A 20681-nucleotide genomic window follows, 5' to 3' on the forward strand; every position below is an offset into this window, starting at 1 on the left:
TGGTACCGATGACATGTGCCCAGCATCCTCTCCTCCTCCTCCTCTTTTTGGTGCTCTGCTGACAGCGTTCTTAGAATTCAGGTTGAATAAAATATCAGTCCTCTGTCTTCCGTGCTTTTTCCCTCTAGAACACTGTTCTATGAAAACCCAGTGGGTTCCACTTGTCTGATGCACATGGAGCCAACCACAGAAGGCAACCTTCCTGGGTCTTCTTTCATTGGCATTCATTTATATAATCCAGTAGCCAGGAATTAGTTTCCCTAGTGTGATTCCAATTTTGTCCTCAAGTTCCAAGTGCTGTTTCTCTTTGTTTTCCATAAAAGGAAACGGAGAGGCACAGATCCCAGGTTCCTATGCTGTAGGCCGGAGAGGCACAGATCCCAGCTTCCTATGCTGTAGGCCTACTTGGTGTTGTGTGGTATGGAGAAGCAAATTCCGGTTTCTCATTAGACAGGGCACTGGGCATTGCGTCTTCCCACTCAGTCACTGAGTAGTAAGGTGTGTGTGGGCAAAAGACAGGCAGGAGGGAAGTAGACAGATAATCAGATAAAGAACCTTCAGGAACCTGAGCTCCTCTGCATGGGTCCTTAAATCATGTTGCGACTTGGAAGCTCTTTAATTGGTCCACTGCCTGCTAAGTATCTATGTAGCTTCATCTACATACATGTTAACATGAGAGTATTCTTTCCCCATAACACCATTAAGAAACTTGCTGACACTCTTCTGGATGCATAAAACGGCTATTTAAAAATACCACCTTGAAGCATTCATGTAATTTATTTTCCTTAAATAATAATTCGCTACAATCCTGCCACAAATTAAAAAAAAATTTTTTTTAACATGGCATTCACAGAGAAGAATTCTTTAGGACAATCAAGATCCCAGAGTACTTAGAATAAATTAACATCAAATTGTGCCTATCTTCAGATAGTCTGATTCTCCCCTCTGAAATGAAACAGAGACCACTGTAGCTAAGGGTGAATGAACACGTGTGTGCTTCTGTACAGAGACTCATTCTTTACATAAACTCGACTGTAATCTGAATCGTTAGGAATCCTGAGAAAGCCATCTACCACACCCACCACACCCACTACACACACAGACACACATCACACACAGACACAGACACACACACCCTTGAGAAGCAGTGTTTCTTATCGTCACTAGAGGTCATTTCTCAGAAGGGTCCTAAATTCTGTATATTTGGATGCTATCATCCCTCCACCCCCAGGAAAATCGTCGTTTCAAGTGTGAGAGCTTGAAGTAGCAGCGATCCACATTAAGAGATTCAGTAGTCGGCGATTCCAGTCATGGCGTCTGAGTATACAGTAAGGGGTTAAGCAGAGGCTCGCCTACTTCTAAAACTAAGACTCAGCAATACGCAGAGGGTCTAGTTCCCTGTCTCGGCTGAGAAATCTTTACCTGAACATACATTATGAAACTGGTTCAGGCGCTGGATGTGATCCTGAAGGAATGCGAGGGTGGGGGAATGGGGTGCTTTGGAACACATGTGAGCACAGAAAGGGTAGGGGTGAGGCAGAGGGAGGGAGGGAAAGAGGACAGAATAGAGGCTGTTCATCCCCCAGCCTGAAGTCCCCTGTGCCCTACCTGTGGTACATTCATCTGAGTTTCCCCTGGTGTCAGGGGTAATGGACACCAATTGCCAAGGAAGTTCAGACCTTGGAGTCCTACACAGATCAACACACAAAACCTCTGAGCAACCATGTTGTCTGGTTTGTGGTGGGAGGGGCGTCAACAGCACTGTTAAGTGTCCCCTCTCATTGCTCAAGGTGATACGCTGGGAGAAAACACAGCTCCCACATGGAGAATCCCCTGTTGCTTATCTCTCTGGGCCCAAAGAAGTCATAGCTGCATGCATATCTATATCCTCAGTTCCTATGTACAGGGTATCTTTCCCACAGAAAATTAAAGTGCCTGGGTTCAAAAATGCTCATCCCTTCCCCACAGTGATGGGCATCTCTGGGGGCCTCCGGGGGGCATGTGTGTCCCCTTCTTCAGGAAGTTGCCCTAGGGAAGGAGGGATGAACACTTCACAGTTGTCCTAACTGGGATCCAGCCTCTTGACTAAACCTTCTTCATACACTCGAAGAATTGCTTCACACACGAACTTGTATTGGCTCTGGGAAGAGAAAAGAAAGCCGTCAGGTCCAGAGCCCTAGGTGTGTTGGCCTCACGCCATGCTTCAGGTTGTCTCTGTAGCATTTATATTATATTTATTTCCCGTATGCCAACCCTGGGCCTTGAGCTGGTGAAGAGGCTGGGGTGTATGGGGTGGGTTACCCTCAGAAGTGTGGGAAGAGGGGGAGCTGGCCGCTTGAGGAGAGCAGTGACGTGTGCGAGTGAAGCATCAGAGGTCATCTTTCTCTGCTTGATTACTGGACGCAGCTGCTGCAGTAGCTCCTACCGCCATGCCTTCCTGGCCATGACAGACTGTCCCTCAAACTGTGAGCACAAATAAACCCTCTCTTGCTTCCTTTTAGGTACTTGGCTACCATAATGAGAAATGTAACTAATTTAAGGCACTGATCTGGAGGTCCCGGTGTCAAGGAGTATATATTCTGAGGAGTGTATGTTAGGACTCCAGTGTCCTGGCCTGGAACAGCTGGGCATGTGCAGGGGCTGCGAGGTGGGGTGACAGAGATTATGGATGCAAGTAGACTGGGATTTGGGTGTGGGACAAGGAGTCTTGAGTCCCTTTTTTCTTATGAGAGTTAGGGAAAGACACTGGCTATTTAGAGAGTCCTTCAGCATCCATGGGGGATTGCTTCTAGAACTCACCATGGGCACCCAACCCTCAGCTGCTCCAATCTTTCATATAAAATGGCACAGTATCTGCTTATAGCTTAGGAGCACCCTTCCCACAGCATCCTGCGTACTTTAAAAATCACCTTTTTGGCAGGGCATGGTGGTACACCCCAGCATATGGGAGGCAGGGGCAGGCAGGTGTCTGAGTTTTAGGCTAGCCTGGCCTACATAGTGAGTTCCAGACCAGCCAGGGACACAGAGTTCTGTCTCAGGAGGGAAAATCACCTTGAGAAGCTGGGTGCAAAGGCTCACATCTGATCTGTAATCCCAGCACCCGGGAGACTGAGGCAGGAGGATTGCCTTGAGTTCTAGGGCAGACTGGGTTTCAGAATATGATTCTCTCTGAAAACAACCCCCACCACAAATACACCAAACCACACAAGTAAAACAAAAATGACCTCTATATATTTCTAATATCTAATAAAACATGCGCAGTTATACTGAATTTTGTGGGGACTAATAGAGAAAAGTCTTTATATGTTTATACAGAAAGATCTCCCCCTAGCTTTAGATCTGTGATCACTTGGATCTTCGGATGTGTAGCCACAGATACACAGGGTTGTCAAGGTCTTGCTAAGTTCCCCAGGTAGGGCTTAAAACTGCAATCCCCCTGCCTCAACCTTTAGACTAGCTGAGATTAGTCTTGTATCACCAGGTCTGGCTGAGGGGGGGTGGTGATTCTGATTTTTATTTTATTATTTTTTTATTTTATTTTTAATTTTAGTTTTTTTGAGACAGGGTTTCTCTGTATAGTTAGTCCTGGCTTTCCTGGACTGGCTTTTGTAGACCAGGCTGGCCTCGAACTCACAACGATCCACTTGCCTCTGCCTCCTGAGTGCTGGGATTAAAGGTGTGCACCACACTGCCTGGCTGGGTTCTGATTTTTTTTTTTTTAAACCAGCATGCATTTAGTCTTCCATACTGCAAGACAGGGCAGACAATGGCCTTAACGAGACAGTTTACTTTTTCTTTTCCTTAATTATTTGTGTGGTGGTGGCAGGACAGCTTGTCCTTCTGGAGATCCAACTCAGATTAGTAACAAGTATCCTAACCTACTAAGTTATCTCTATGGTCTGCGTCTTAACCTACTAAGTTATCTCTATGGTCTGCGTCTTAACCTACAAAGTTATCTCTATGGTCTGCATCTTAACATACTAAGTTATCTCTGTGGTCTGCATTGTTTTTCTCAACTATTTTTCCCAGGTACAACTAAGGACTCACGCTGTATTAGGGCAATCTGCAAGCTCTGTCTACCAGCCTGGGACAGTTCAGAGCTCCTTAGAACACAGACGTCCTGCTCCTTGCTTTGCCAACCTCTCTCACTCCTGCACCCCTCCAAAAACCCTGGAGGTTTTACCAGGAGGCTCCTTCTCTATCTTTGTCAATTCCTCCTTAAATTTTCTTCTAGAACACTCTTTGATACTTGTGGGACTTTGCCAGTCATGACTGAGATTACAAATGAATCCAGTTCTACTCAACCTAAGTGTGGATGTCTTCTATTTAGACATCTGTCTGCTGGGTGAATGATCAAAGGAACGACAGCTCCTATCTGTAAGGTGGGGAAACTGAGGCCTATAGAGGGGCTCAGGAGTTACCCAAAGGTTGTCAGTATATGAGGAGGTCAACCATACCCTCTTCTTCTTTTTTTTTTTTTTAAAGATTTATTTATTTTATGTATATGAATGTTATGTCTTCATGCATACTAAAAGAAGAATTCAGATTTTTACAGATGGTTGTGAGCCACCATGTGGTTGCTGCGAATTGAACTCAGGACCTCTGGAAGAGCAGTCAGTATTCTTAACCACTGAGCCATCTCTCCAACCCCTACCCTGCTCTTCTTGCAGCTCCAAATGACAAGCAGGTATTTCCTCCTGAGACATATCAAGCACCATGGCATGACACAGTAGGAGACACTCCATGGTTGGAGGAACCGGAGTAATACTCCAGAGGTAAGCAGAGCGCATGCCAAGCGGGCCTGGACTTTCCAGTCACTGTGCCTCTGACAAGCTGTGTGACACTGGGCACCTGACTCAGTTCCCTTCAGCTTCATTCTCTTTACAGGGTCCCTGGCTTATGGATGCTTCCGTGAAGGGGCTTAAGAGATGTGGATCTCTGCCTTTTTTGTTGTGGCTGTTTAGACCAGGTCTCAGTATGTAGCCCTGACTGGCCTGGAATGTTTTATATAGACCAAGCTGGCCTCCAACTCAGAGATCTACCTGCCTCTGTCTCTTGTGTGGGGTTGGGGGCGGAGGTCAGGGGGGTGGGGAGGGAATAAAGGCATGCACCACTATATCTAGCCAACCTCTACCTTCTTTTCATCGCTACCATTTTTTATTACTGAGTTTCTACTTACTGATGTCTGCACCATCATGGCACGCTGGTCTCTCATTTTCCGGACAATATCCAGTGGGTAAATGGGCAGGTTCCTCTCAATTAAGCACATGGCTGTTTCCATAGTGACCAACACACCTGTTCTACCTATTCCAGCACTAGGGAGGAGAGAGAAGCAAAGCATCATTTCCATAAGGTAGAGTTGAACCCCTAATCAAGGCCTTGACGTTGGGTTCACAAATAGAAAGCACACCTTCAGGTGTGATCGTAAGCTCCTCAAAAGCAAAAAACAAAACCCAAACCAAACCCATCCTCATAGGTCCTAAGGCTGAGACTTAACAAGAAACCTGTCCAGAAAGTACAAATTCCACCCCGTCTCTGAGTCATGCCTGTTGTGAAGGTCAGAAACTTCAGGACAGGGAGGTGTGGTGAGGTTTTCCTTTTTAGTAACCAGCTGCGCTTACATGCTTATGATTTCGTTAGGTTATGGAATAGGCAGTTTTACAGGAGCATGTGACTCTGTGGGATAGGGTGGGTTTGGTGCCTGCCCATTCCTTTTGGCCTTTACCAAGGGGTATAACCACTAAAAACAGAATGCAGTAAGGCACAGTACCTGCAGTGAACGAGGGCAGGCTCACCATCTACCCTCAGGGACCTCACGTATTTCACAAACTCCAAGAAGTCTGAGGAGTCATCAGGGACACCGTGGTCAGGCCATGCCACATACTGGAGATGGGTCACTGAGTGCTCTTCCCCGGTCTGTGGAGGATGTGGTGGCCTTGGTGAGTCAGCAAGGCAATGAGCCCTTCCTTGGGTACCAGCCATAGTGGCCTTGTCCTCAGTGTCCTCTTGTTCCTCTGCCCCCAGCCCTGCTATGGTTTCTGTCAACTCTCGTCAAACTCTCACCCCCCCAAAACAGCACTCTTGCCCCCTAAGACACTGCCTTCTCTTGTCTTTGTTTTTTTGAGACGGGGTTTCTCTGTGTAGCCTTGACAGTCCTAGATTTGCTTTGTAGACCAAGCTGGCCTCGAACTCACAGAGATCCACCTGCCTCTGCCTCCCGAGTGCTGGGACTAAAGGCATGTGCCACTGCCGCCCGGCTGACATTGCTTTCTTGACCTCTTTTGCCCTTAACACCCACTCTGCCTCTGTATACAGGTGCATACATCTGTCTGGTGCAGGGAGGATCAAACCTACGCTTGCTCATGACAGTCAAGGGGCCTACTATCACACCTTCTACTGCTGACCTCTACCTCAATACACATACACATAAAATGAAGTTTGCCATTTTAACTAATTTTAGAGGCAGGCTTGCTGGCATTAAGTATAGTTACAATGCTGGGTACCTAGCATTGCTATCTCCTCGCAGAACTTTCATTTTTAATCACACAAATACGAACTCTGTAGCCATTACAATACAACTCTGCATTACCTCTACCCCCTTCTTCTAAGCAGGGAAAATGCTACTCTCCTCTCGGTGCCTAGTAGTCAGATAAACATCACCTTGGTATTTTTGCTTCTGACTGGCCTCGTTCATTTAGCATAATGTCTTTCAGACTCATCCCACAGCCCTCCCTCCTTCTTTGAGGCTGACTACTACTATATTATGTAGCTATGCCTATTTCGCTTATCCACACAGTCTTGATGGACAGACCCCATGGCTGCCTCTCCCTCTTGGCTACTGTGAATGATGGAGCTAGCCACATGTGGCACTGGCTCTCTGCCGGGAAGACTTTGCTTACTGACATGCCTCCTGGCTGTCACTGCAGCAAAGCTGAGCATGAGACCTCACAGGGACTACCACCTGCCACTCCACCATGCCCCCCAGAGCTGTGCTCACCTCAATATTTGTAACTAGCATTTCTCGGGACACATAAGCAATGGTGCAGTCTTCTGCCTGACACTGGATGTGGAAGACGCCATGGTCCATGACATCAGGGGGATCCGGCCAGTACTGGTGACATTTGGTCTGGAAGAGACCAGAGAATACAAGTCAGGCTCTTCTGTAGGGCATAACCAGAGGCAGTTACATGCATGGTATCTGATCACACCTGTTCAAAGAGAAGTGACAGGAGGGGAGAAACTCAGATGAGACCCCCTTGTGCCCATGATCTGAAGAAGGGAGTCCACTTACCTTCTGTGGCTTGCTCACTGGGCGAACAATAGGGTCTGGGTTTAGGTGCTACCTACACTGTGTCCAAGCTGACCCAGGTTCCTTGGGCCTCTTTTCTGGTCTTATCAGCCCCTTCCAGTTCAGCTCTACTCAGCTTCCACCGTATCCCTCACACAGGAGCCTCAGGATGCCACAGTTAAGGGCTCATCTGGGTGTCAGACAGGTTTCTACTGGAAGGATTTCTCTTTCCACTCATTGGCCATTTGACTTCCCTTGAATCTCAGGTTTTCACGCACTGACAGAGGATGGAGAGGGTGCAGCGTGGGGGCACTTGTCGGTGAGGGCAACGGTAGTCATCAATACCATTGTCACGGGAGCTGTAGCAACTTAACGAGGTTGGTCAGGTTCCTCAAAAGTCCTGATTTAAACAACCAGCAAGCTCAGACAACTATGCTTTTTCAGGTGAACAGTGCCTCCTACACCCTCAAATGCCTTTATAGAAAATAGGGTCTGGGAACATAGATGCTGTACTTGCCTCTCTGAGGGTGGTGAACGGCCCAGTGGGCAAACACACTTGCTGGACAAGTTTGATGATGAGCTCAGTCCCCCACATCCATGGTGGAAGGAGCGAGCCGACTCCTATACATGCTTATTTCCATGTGCATGTTCTAACATGTTGAGTACAAACAAACAAACACACACACACACAATTTAAAAAAAAATTGTAAAAATACAATGGAGATGGGCCAGAGGTTAAGAGAACTGGTTGTTCCTTCAGAGGAGGCCTGGGGTTCAATTCCTACCATCCACATGGCACCTCACAACCATCTGTAACTCCAGCCCCAGGAATCCGATCCCTTCTCCTGGCCTCCAGGCACACACTAGCAAACAGCCACACATACAGGCAAAACATTCATATATATCTATAATAAAATTAAAACAATTAAAAACAACAACAACAAAAGAAAAACCTAAACAAAGAAAAAAAGAAAAAAGGAAATTCTCAATGAAGCCAAGACTTCCCACACAGCTAAGGTGGAACCTGGAGCCCTGTGCTCTAAGTGACCTGCCATGGCCACTGAGCTGCTGTGACAACATCTAGCACTCACCCTGTGGTATGTCACTGTGTCTCCCAATATGGCGGCTGAGCCTTTCTAATTTTACCACCTTCCCATGTTCTATTTCCCCTTCTGAACCCTGCAGCCTCTTCCGTAAGACACCATGGCTTCCATTTCTGGCTTTCACACCAAGTGCCAAGTCTAAGCTGTCCACGGTCACTCTGCCAAACTTTGACTTATTTGACAATAACATTTATTATGATTGTAGTTGTTATAGCTTTCTCTGTGTTGGCTTAGCTGGCTCAAGCTATCTTCTTGCTTCAGCCACTTGCGTAGCTTGCACTGTAAGTGTGTACCATCACATGTAGCTTAAAGAAAGAAAGAAAGAAAAAAAAATTCCCTCAAATCTAGACTGGTTCCCATATAAGTAAAAATGACATTTGTTTATAACAGAAAGGTGATATAACCAACAGACGCATGGAATTACTGGGAAACAGCTTTCCTAGTCTTCTGCTCAAATGTCACAGTGAAGATCTGAAATGAAAGTGTGCTGTGGGTGCTGGAGTCAAAGGCTCATGGAAACAGTTTAGGTGGGAACCCAATCCTGGTGAGGGGTCACTCTTGGACTCCCCAAGATTCAGAGGGCTCCTATCATCTTGACTAGAGGCAGAGCAGCCAGGCAGACAGTACGCTTGCTTGTCTGCCCATCTGAACCTGCACCTATCTCATCTGTACAGAAGGAGAAAACTTCCCTGAGGACCCGCAAATCCTACTTGGATAGCTGGGAAGATACTCTCCAGAGCGATCCCTCTGTGCAAGGCAGAGTTACACTGGCCTGCGCTCCCCCAGTGTCTCTACTCATAAGGAATCTGCCGGGAGCTGGACTACACTTTAGGTCAGTCTGAATCTGGACTCCCTGGGGGTGCAGCACAAGAACCTGAGTCATCTGTGAAGGTTCTGTCTGCTTCTCCATCCTGCCAGTGTCCTCTAGAACCCAATGTGTGTCTGAGTTGGGGAGAGGGCTGTTTCTCATGCCTGCTGGGGGAGGGGTGCAGATGCCCCAAGTCTTCCGAATAGTTATCTGTTAAGCTTAGGGCTGCTTTTATGCATGTGTCATATTTTGACCCCAAGACCCCTCCCTGAGGTAGGGACAGTGACTATCTGGCCGTGAATTACCTAAGGCTCAGAAGACTCACACCCTGTCAGGTCGCAAGAACTATGCCCTCTGATGGGAAGAGTAAGTGCACATCAGCAATGGTGTGACGACATGAGAGGAAGTCTGCCACCATGGGGAATTGGGTTGCAGAAGGAAAATGGCCACTGCAGCTGGCTGGTGGGCCAGAGACTACTGGCAGATGCCTCCAGAAGGACTTGGAACACTGTCTCCACAAGGAGTCAGTCACAGGCTGATGAGACTTCTCTTTTCCAGCCATCCAGTAACTCTGAGGACTGGGGAAGGAAAGGTTGACACTGAAATGGCTCTGGAAAGGAAGTGCTTTAGGGAACCAAAGGAACATGCTGAAGGCTGAGATCCTGGCAGACGAAGAGTGCTGTCTCAGGAAGTCGGGCCAGATGGAGTTGTCGGAGAGCCGTGGGCCCAATTAAGAAGGCTGTATCATCAGCACTTGATTTCTTGCTAACTTAGTTGGTCAACAAGCATCCCTGGGGAGGGTCTGATGAATCAGAGATGCTAAAATGGCATTATCCTCTGGGTGCTCTCCAATCCAGTCAAAGTAATGCAAGGAGAAAGGACAGGCAGGCCAGGCAGGGAGCTCATAACTGAAAGCCTATGACAAATGAGGCAAGGACAGGTCATTCAGGCTAAAGGAAAAGGAGGCTGAATATAAATGTCACCCGAGTAGCTAGGGGACAACAGACCACTCAGCAGAGCTGAACAAAGGTTTCAAGTTGGTCTGGGGCATGCATATTGTGTGAGTCTATAAGCCACTATAGGGCACAGGCAGGAAATGCTGACCCAGACCATCTGGCAAAGTGTGGATCCAGCTGAAGCTAGGATGGATGGACTAGCCTATGGAAACTCTGGGCCAGGAGCTACTGTCTCTGCTGTGGGGGAGACATAGGAAGGTTCTGGGGACAGACAGGGCAAGAGGTACATGGGTGGGTGGGAGGGACTCATATGTACAGTGGTGAGCGGACGAAGTGAAGAGGAGAGCAGAGATCTGCTCCAGAGGGCTGGCTGGTGACAAAGATTAAGACGTGAGCCTCTGGCTCAGACGGCAGGCTCATGGAGACGGGCTGCTTATGTGTGTACACACGAGGGGCTGGCTGGTGGCTTTGGGATCACCTAACATAATGGCTCTAGGTGTTTGTGTCCCATCAGAAGGTAAGCAGTTAGACTCAGGGTTGAACCTTCCAGCAGGAGATGGAAGGTCAGTCTTAGCTTTGTTGAGACCACCCAAGGGCACCTGGAGACTTAACCAGACTCAGAAGTAAGTTCTACGTGGTGGGAGCCACGTAACCTCCATGTGCAAGAGGCCTGTGCCCCCCCAAACCTCAAGGCAGTCATGGGCTTTACTGCTACTCAGAGCAAATCCACTGCCTCTGGTCCAGTGAGACAAGGGGACCCTGAGGGCTAGCCCTTAGGAATTCACTCTCTATGCTTAGTACCACCCAAGAGCTAGGCACTGTGCTGTGTGGTGACATGGGAAGTGGAACCTTACAGTCCTGTTCAAAACCTGTGCTGTAAGGGACTGATGTGCTACGAAGGCAGATTGTCCACACTAGCCATAGGTAGATATAAAATATAGCTCCCCTGACAAGTTTGCCAAGCTGAAAAGTGGTCCCCCTAAGAAGAAATCCCAAGCATCTATAATAAGGACAGAGGTCAGTGACCCTGCAGGCTTCTCTGAGCTCAGGTGACAGGAGACTCAGCAGGGGGCTTCCCTGAACACAGAGATGCCACACAGTCAGCGCAGCACAGGAAGGACACGGGACTCTAGTGCATGCCTGCCGAGAGACCCACTTTCCTACAGGCGCGACAAAGGGACAGCAGCAGGATGTCCTGGGAAGTTCCTCTTACATCCAAAGAGGAGCAGAGCCATCCCCCCTGGAATGACTGATTGGGACTAAGTGGGGGTGGACTGGGATTGGTGGACAAAGGGCGCAGGTTGCCAGACAATCTGTAACGGGAGAGGGAACGGGGCACCTTGGGATTTTGAAAGAACAGGTTTCTAACTTGACAAACGACAGAGTAAGTTGCCAGCACCAGAGATGCTGGGCCTCATGGGAGACTTGAATACATGGGAAGCAGGGCTGTGAGTTACTCTTGGAAGAAAAGGTTGGCAGACAAAGAAACATGTTGGTCACAAGGAGACCTTGCATGACAAGGGAGGGTGGCAGCAGCTTGGAGCCGGAGGGGCAGGCCCTGGATGGATGACGGGAGATTCCTCGGATCATAGGAAGCCTTTTTTTCCCCCTGAGACAGAACAAGCAGATCAAGGGAAGGAGGGGCTGCCACTAGGGCAGACCATCTGTCACCTGCCATTCCTTCAGGGCCTACTCTGTTCTGAGGAGAAGAATGACTGTCTTGCTGTCAAACAGCAAGAAGTGTGCCATCAGCCACCCAGTGTCGGCGCTGAGTTGCAGGGAGGAGTCAGGTGTTAGCTGTGAGGAACTGCATCACGAACTCAAAGACCTGAGCAGCCAGCAGAGTGTCAGCTCCATAAACTGGTCTGGAGGAAACATGAAGTCCTGGGCATCCAAAGCACTTGAATAGAAGGCCAAATAAAGGCAGACAGTGTGCAGAATATCTGCTATCAGTATCATACCAGAACTGGAGGCTGCCAGGCCAAGGATGGAGGAAGATTTTTCTTTGTGGGAGTCCAGTGACTCACTGTGCCACCAAGAAAGCCTGCGCCTGGTCGAGGGCCACTTGAACATTCCATCCCTAACGTTTTAGTTTTATTTTCACAATATATAGTGGAGAATGCTGCTGGCCTCAGGCGCAGGGCTTGGGAAAGAATATTTGGAATCTACTATCAGTGGTTTATATTTGTTTTGTTTGTTTGCTTTGAGACCAGGGTTGGCCTTGAACTCATTATGTAGCAGGGTGTGCGTCCTTGAACCCTGACCCTTGGACTTCTGCCTCCTGAGTGCTGGATTACAGGTGTTGCCACCATGCTTGACTCTGCTTGTCACTTTTTGAAAAATTTTAAAAATATTTTTTATTAATTTATTCATATTACATCTAAATTGTTATGCTTTTTGAAATTTGTATGTACAATCCTTCCTTTGGCTAATAATACTAAGTTTATATTTAAGAAACATTGAGAGGGGCTGGATGGCTCAGAGGTTAAGAGCACTGTTTGTTCTTCCAAAGGTCCTGAGTTCAATTCTCAGCAACCACATGGTGGCTCACAATCATCTATAAATGAGATCTGGTGCCCTCTTTTGGTGTGCAGTTATACATAGTAAATAAATGTATACATAGTATACATAGTAAATAAATGTTTAAAAATTTTAAGAAAGTAAGCTGAGCGTGGTGACGCATGCCTTTAATCCCAGTACTCGGGAGGCAGAGGCAGGCAGATCGCTGTGAGTTCAAGGCCAGCCTGGTCTACAAAGTGAGTCCAGGACAGCCAAGGCTACAGAGAGAAACCCTGTCTTGAGAACAAAACAAAAAAATAAACAAATAATAAAATAAAAATATAAAACAAATATAGTGCAATTCTGGTTTCTATTTATTGATTTCGGTTTTTTGAGACAGGGTTTCTTTGTGTAGCCTTGGCTGTCCTGGAACTCACTGTGTAGACCAGGCTGACCTTGAACTCACAGAGATCTGTCTGCCTCTGCCTCCCGGAATGCTGGAATTAAAGGCGTGTACTGCTGCCACCACCACTTCGCTGCTATTTAGTGCAATTCTGGTAATAGTCATTAAGGTAAATACAAATTAATGTTATTGTTACTGGGGTTAACATGTGTATAGCACTAATGGTGATCACTTGGGTGTGATGACACATATGTTTCCTCCTAGCCAAAGGGAGGGCTAAGGCAGGAAGAATAATATCAGCTTGGTACACAGAGTAAAATCCACTGCCCCCAAAACAAAACAAAACCCACAAAAATAACAGTAACAAAAATATCACCATGTACCAAGCACTCCTCGGAGAGGCTTCCTGTAGCAGCTAGCTCAGTTCCCCACAGCCCCACGGAATGGGTGATACTTTCCTACCCAGGTAGGAAGTGACAGCAGGAACCAGATAGAAATGAGGTTTCAGGTGTAGACAGTCTCTCTCACAGTGACGGGGTAGGCAAGATGGAAGACCGGGAGGTAAGAACCAGGATTATCCACTACCCTCAAAGTGTGTCCTTGGGGACCTCACACCTCTAATTCATGGGTTGAGAAGAGAGTCTGATCAATTTGTGAGTGACAAGAAGCTCTCCGTCAAGACTGCGGCAGTTCAGAAGTTAGGCAGCTGAAGGAGCTAAGTGCACATGATGGTGATGGTGCTGGGGAGACTGGGAGCATGCAGTCCTCTGAGCTCTTCACATGCACTGTTCAGTCTTCCCCAATCCCCAGTGTAGTGGGCACTGCACGTTCAGGGAAGCCGAGGTCAGACAGGCTAACCACTTACTTAGGAGGACCTATGATTTCACCCCAGTCCAGCCTCGTGCTGGATAATGATGCCAAGAGTCAAGGGCACACACAGCAGAGGGAAGTGACAATTGCCTCTGCAGACTACAATCTTACTGTAGTGAGGTGACACACTGATCCCAGGTAGGCAGAACCACAGGCAATACAGGGGTTCTGGGGCAGGGGTTTGTGTGTGTAAGTACTACTTGCAAGCTTCTCTTTCTTTGAGACAGGCTTTCTCTGTGTAGCCCTGACTGCCCTGAACTTGGTTTGTAGACCAGGCTGGCTGCAAACTCACAGAGATCCACCTGCCTCTGCCTCCCTAGTGCTGGGATTAAAGGCGTGCGCCACCACGCCCAGTTCCAGCTTGTCCTTTAAAAACTTATATTTAGATCTATTTATCTTATGTGTCTGAGTGGCCTGCTTACTTGTCTGTGTACCAGGTATGTGCTAGTATCCATGGAGTTCAGGAGAGGGTGTCAGATCCCCTGGAACTAGGGTAATAGCCGGGTGTGAGCTGCCACGGGAGTGCTGGGAATTTGGAGACTTGCAGGTCACCAGGATGCCCTTTCCAGCCCTTGAGACTCATGTCGCACACAGCATAGTCTGTACACACTGGCACTGGAAACCAAGCCACTTACCCGCCCTCGCTCCGTTAGAGTCGTCAGCATGACAACCAGAGAAAGCTTCTGATCCCAGACGATTTGCCAGAACTGTGCACAGGTGTGCGGCAGCGGTCCCTGAGTGGCGATGTACTTGTTCACAAGGTTGACAGCGGGAATCTCCATCTATTGTGGGAGCGGAAAGGCATTACAGACAGACGATCAGCTGACAGGTGAGCAGGAGTCTCCTTCTCACACTTTCCTAATAGCTAGCTGAGTCATACCAGAAAAAGACCAGTCCACTCTTGAGGAGGAGGAGGAAGAGGAGGAGGAGAAGAAAGCGCAGCAAAAAAGCCACTTCCAGATTTGACAATAATGTGAAGGGAATAGTGGGGCTGCTGACAGGACTAGTTTTTACAGGGGCAGTTCTGCAAAGTCACGGTTTAGCAGGCGATGGCCCAAGAACCAGTTCTGCCACCTGGCTAGCTAAGAGTAGTTTTCAATGTGGTCTACTAAAGTTAGCTGACCCTGGCTTTAAATGGAGAAATCTAAGTTTGGCTAAGTTGCCCATAATGAGTGTGTCCCTTTTCCTTTTTTTTTCCTCTTTTGGGTTATGTATACGGAGAAAGTCTGTTTCTTTTACTTGTAGGCAGAGGGACTCTCAACACATGTGGGCAAAACACAGAAAGTTACAAACACACAACCGGCAGATATAAATATCAAAATGACAATAGCCCAGTCTATTGGCAGGTGGATGGTGGAATTAGAATGTGCCTGCATCCATCTTTCAAAGTTTTGCGGCTTTTCAAGGTATTCAGTCAACCTGACTTTGTACCTCTGTAGAGTGAGACCACTCACTTTCTCACAAAGCCACTGTACTAGAATTATGGAACGAATGCGAGCATGCTTTGTCATGGAAAAAAGTCCCTCATGCTGTCCCCACTCTCATTAGTAGAATTAAAATGTGTTCTTTCTTTCTTTTTTTTTTCCTTTTTACCCCCCAGCTTACATTCACATAACTCGCATTAATATAATCTTCATTTCCCTGCAATAATACCCGGGTGGTGTCATCTGTGGGAGAGAGAAAAATTTACCGTTATTCTGAATGCTATTTGTATCATTCCCAAGTAAACAAGGGTTCAGTTCCCAGTCCCGGCTGTAGTTCTTGCCTCATTAGCATAAACACTATTCCCCAACTGTTCTGAGTATGAGACGACAGCAATAAAGACGGTGGTGTTTACAGACACTGGAAACCAGTCCAGAATCCCAGGCAATCTGTTTTAAAAGGGAAGCATTATCTCACCTAGGGGGAAGGAGGCATGGGGCCGGATACTCACAAGGCAACACATCTTTGTATCGGTTTTTATCCAAATTCTGCGGCAGCTTTGCAAATGTGACGGCTAAGCCCGGCTTCTTTCTGTAAAGTTGCTATTAGACAAATAAAGAAATTAAAACAACAACAACCAAAACCCCATTGCTATTTTAAAAAAAAAAATCCCAAAATCCCTGAGAGTATATCTTAATGGCAAAGGTCTTCATGCAAAACTCCCCCAAGCATAACATTGTGAAGAGATTCTATTTTACACTGCAAAAGGAAACCTCAGCTAGAAACTCCATCTTGGTAGAACAAAACAACTAAATTCTTATCTATAATTGAACTTGGGGATCTGCAGGGGAAAGAAGTCAGGCAGGGGTTGAATCACAGACAATGGATCCAGGTAACTAAAACTTAATTTTTATGACAATTCCTTGACAGGTGTGGGGGATAGAGGGAAAGTCCGGCTCACCTAAGTTAGTCTAAACTACATTTTTCTCCAGTACAATGGAATGAAACACACCTATTGCTTAAGAGCAAGAATACTTCATTCATCATTTTGGGAATACACTCCCACAGCAACTCACTGATCCTGGTACAGGAACTTTATTTAAAGAGACATTTACCACTGGAGATTAAAATAACGCCTTCTATGCACAGACAGGATACGCTGATAGAGTAGCTGACGGGATTTTACATTGAACTGGAGGTCCTAGTAGGATTTTGTAAGTGGCAGTTGGGGGTTGATTGCTTGGCCCAAGATGGAAAGTAAGAGGACAGGCTCAGATCTGCAGGAGCTGGCCACACCCCCCTTCTCATTTCTATTCAGCTGTTTCCACAGTTTCACAGTTGTCACCAAGGCCTTCGCACAAGGGCTTCTTATTAACTCTCCAGAAATGTAAACCTTTTTCCCCCTTCTCAATGTTGGAAGGGGTATTACCGCAAATTTGGGAAATTCAGACTGGTATTAAGGATAAACAACTAGTCATTTTACAATTCTAAAGTGGTCTTTCCACATATTTTCCCAAGCTTATTATTTGCCTATATGTAAAATACATAAGTATATATGTAAACATATACAATGCACATATATACAGCCTGGATGTATGTTTGGACACCATGCCTGTCTGGTGTCCACAGAAACTGGAAGAGGGCCCAGGATTCCCTGGAACTAGAGTTACAGACAGTTCTGATCCTTAACGTAGATGTGCTGGGTATCAAACTGAATCTTCTAGAAGAACAGCAAGTGCTCTTATCCACTGAGCCATTTCTCTAGCCCCAATATTACTTCTTTCTTTCTTTTTTTGCTTGTTTGTTTGTTTTTTCCTCTGTGTAGCCTTGGCTGTCCTAGAACTCACTCTGTAGACCAGAGATGAGTCTGCCTCTGCCTCCCAAGTGCTGGGATTAAAGGTGTGTGCCACTACTGCCTGGCTCCAGTATTACTTTCTTAACATCAAAAAATGAGACCAAAGTACATGCTGGTATTTCTCATGTTACAGTCAATAGAAATAAAGTATCTTAAAGCAACAGGTATTTGTGAGAGTTAATCTTGAATGTCAACTGGACCGAGAGACACTTAGATTAGATAAGTGAACCTCTGAATATGGGATGTTCTTTGCAGGGATGACTAACTTGGGGATAGAGCAACACTGAGTGTAGGTGGTACTATCCCCACAGGACCAAAATGGAATGGAAGGCAAAAAGGAGGCTGTCTATTGTGGGATCTCCTTTCTGCTTCCTGGCTGCTGTGAGCAGAGCATCTCTGCTTCACATGCCCTGCCTCACCACAGGTCTACAAGCCATGGAACCAGGCAGCTGAAACCATTAGCTCAAACAAATCCATCCTCTTTTCTTGAGCATTTGACACAGCAACAAAAAGAACACAATATTCCTCAGAAAGAAATTTCGGTATCAATTTTCTCTAACTCTGCGTTCTACAAACCTCTTAACAAGACAAGGCCTGTGATGCATCACACACCTCTTTTCTTCTGACCAGCCAAACATCTCTTAAGTTAATGTAAAGCAAAAGATGCCGGCATCTCACAGCCAGTTCTCTGGGAAACACTGCTGCAATTCTGAAGCCTGTTCCATCCTCATTATCAAACGGTGTCTGTTTCCCATATTGTAAGATATTCTCCACACCGATGATTTTCAACGGCTCAGTAATTTAATTATTATAATTTACCTTAATTTTCAGTCTACTTTGCTATTAGCCCGTTCTATATGCCCCCTCTGACAAACATCTGAGAACAGAATTACAGCAGCCGAGCATATTTGCATATAGCCGAACTGTCCTGCAGGAATGGAGCCCGGTTAGGTCACAAAGCTGCAGCCAGCATCTTCACTTAAGATTTCATTGCATTTTGAGTGGGGAGGCTGGACGCCCACCACCAGCTGTATTGCTGTGTACTGTGCTGTTTTATAAACTGGCATCTGCTCGATCTGTCTTTTTATTAGACACAGAACGCATCAGGGGAGAGTTAACACGGAGAGTCGGGTCGTAAGAATGGTACTGTATGGGTACCTTACACATCTACTGGATGTTTTGAATTCACCAACTCTCCAAGAACTCAACTATTGACCTACGATGCTTCAGAAGAGCTGAACAGAACCAGGCATGGTGGCGCACGCCTGTAATGCCAGCATGCGGGAGGCAGAGACAGGTGGATCTCCTGTGAGTTCGAGGCCACCTTGGTCTACAAAGCGAGTCCACGACAGCCAAGTCTACACAGAGAAACCGTGTCTTGGGGGAAAAACAACTTAAAACAACCAAACCGACTGTTGCAGTGCTAGGAGCTGGTATGTTACAAAAGGGCAGAAGCTAATGCCAAGCCTGGGGTCATGGGCTGCAACCCTTGTTGCCTGGAAGGCTAAGGCAAGAAGACCATGCTAAGTTCAAGGCCTGGGTTATACAGTGAGCTCAAGGCCAGACTAGAAAACTTAGTGAGATCCTTTCTCAAAGAACAAATAAGTGGGGGCTATAGAGATGGCTCAGTGGTTAGGGGCACTTATTGCTCTTGCAGAGGATCGGGGTTCGATTCCTAGGTCACAATCATTTGTAACTCTAGTTCCAGGGAATCTGACTCCTGGGCCTCTTCTGACCTCCACAGGTACCAGGCATGTATGTGATGCACAGACATCATACAGAAAAACACTCAATAATACAAGATAAATTTAAAAGAAAAAAAATGAATGAATAGATAGATGAATGAATGAATGGATGGATGGGTTGGAGATGTAGCTCCATGGCAGAGCATTTGCCTAGTATTTACAACACCTCAGGTTTAGTCCCCAGTACTGCACAAAAACAAAGAAAACCAAAGGTGTCAGCCACATGATTAAAGCATGACAAGTCAAGCTTTCTTGGACACGGTGTCATATAATTAAGCTAAGGAGAGCCTATTCTCAGAATGGTGCCAAGACAGGGTTGTCCTGGTATGATCTGGTTCACCCTTCAGGGGCAGCTCACCCACAGTGAGGACATCCCTTTTCCTCTGTACCTGACCCAGCCAGAGGTCAAAACGCACTGTCTAGAAGGCACCGCCGGGGTTTCTGCTGACCTTTCCATGCAGGTGTGCTGCAAAGGAACAGGTGCCCGTGAGTCTGGGACCCTTATGGGGCCATGAATGCATATTCCCAGGCATATGTGGCTGACATCTTGTGTTTTGTTTGTTTGTTTGTTTTGTTTTTTTGTTCTTCCCCCAAGACAGGGTTTCTCTGTGTTATCTTTGCCATCCTGGACTTTGTACACCAGGCTGGCCTCGAACTCACAGTGATCTGCCTTCCTCTGCCTCCCGAGTGCTGGGATTAAAGGCATGCGCCACTGCGTCCAGCCCGAATAACGCATTTTTAAAAGAAAAAAAATACTTAGTAGTTTTTTTGTTTTCTTTTCTGAGGTAGGGTCTTACTCTGTGGCCAAAGGTTGTCTTTGTCCCCGCCACCCCAAAGGTTGTCTTTGAACTCACGGCAATCCTCCTGCCTCAGCTTCCTGAGGCCTGAGATTATAAGTATTAGGTATGTAACTTAGACTGGCCTAGAATTCTCCATCCTGCTTCAGCCTCCTGATTATAGGTATGTGCCGCCACACCTGACAGGAACTAATTTTAAAAAAATGCACTCTTTCCAGAAATCAGATCTAATCTTGAAGGTACAATTGTCCTTACTAATTGCCACATGCACTGATCTCAATCTCTGTTGAAGCATTTATTGTTCGGCTACCTCTAACTATCCTTCCAGATCCAAATTCTGAATTATCACAGCCGCCGGTGCGTCACTTGTTTTGACCCTGATGGGCAGCTGCTTGAGTGTCAATGTAGGCATCAATTAAGAAACAGGGCCCAGACAGAGATGACTTCTGGGGCTGGGAAAGATGGAGAATGTGAGGTGATATACCAAGTTAGGTGCAGCAGAAAAGACCCTCAGTGGTCTTTTGTGAATATTGCTCTCTATCCCCCTCACCCCCTATCCATCCGCTCACCCACCTGTCTATCCATCCATCCACCTCCTCCTCCATTTGTCCACCCACCCATCCCCTGTCTATTCATCCAGGGAAGAAGCTATTCCCTTGTGATATTTGTTTTAAATCAACTCAACTCCACGAGTCTTCAAGAGGCTGTAACACACAGTAGGCAGGAAAGACGCAGGGTGAGAGTTGATTAACACCCAGGAAGCGTGAGCCACTGACAGTGATTGGATGTGTGTGTGTGTGTGTGTGTGTGTGTGTGTATGTGTGAGAGAGAGAAAGAGATAGAGAGAGAGTGTGTGTGTGTGTGTGTGTGTGTGTGAGAGAGAGAGAGAGAGTGTGTGTGTGTGTGTGTGTGTGTGTGTGTGTGTGTCAAGGTCT

General features: G+C 46.8%; 1 protein-coding gene across 8 annotated transcripts in view; it reads right to left on the reverse strand.

Moving 5' to 3' along the window:
* Nucleotides 1–548: 548 nt before the first annotated feature.
* Nucleotides 549–20681, reverse strand: part of Ptpn3 (protein tyrosine phosphatase non-receptor type 3) — a 149812-nt gene continuing 129679 nt past the window's right edge. For all 8 annotated transcript variants that reach the window (XM_051162301.1, XM_051162326.1, XM_051162309.1 and 5 more), the window contains 7 exons: nt 15861–15951; nt 15533–15594; nt 14563–14709; nt 6998–7126; nt 5771–5916; nt 5180–5315; nt 549–2140 (listed from right to left, as the gene is read on the reverse strand). In XM_051162301.1, coding sequence (XP_051018258.1) covers nt 2063–2140; nt 5180–5315; nt 5771–5916; nt 6998–7126; nt 14563–14709; nt 15533–15594; nt 15861–15951 — 789 coding nt within the window. In that variant the 3' untranslated portion in view covers nt 549–2062. The remainder of the gene's footprint in view (nt 2141–5179; nt 5316–5770; nt 5917–6997; nt 7127–14562; nt 14710–15532; nt 15595–15860; nt 15952–20681) is intronic.

Source organism: Acomys russatus, chromosome 2, assembly GCF_903995435.1.
Source record: "Acomys russatus chromosome 2, mAcoRus1.1, whole genome shotgun sequence".
Lineage (NCBI taxonomy): Eukaryota > Metazoa > Chordata > Mammalia > Rodentia > Muridae > Acomys > Acomys russatus.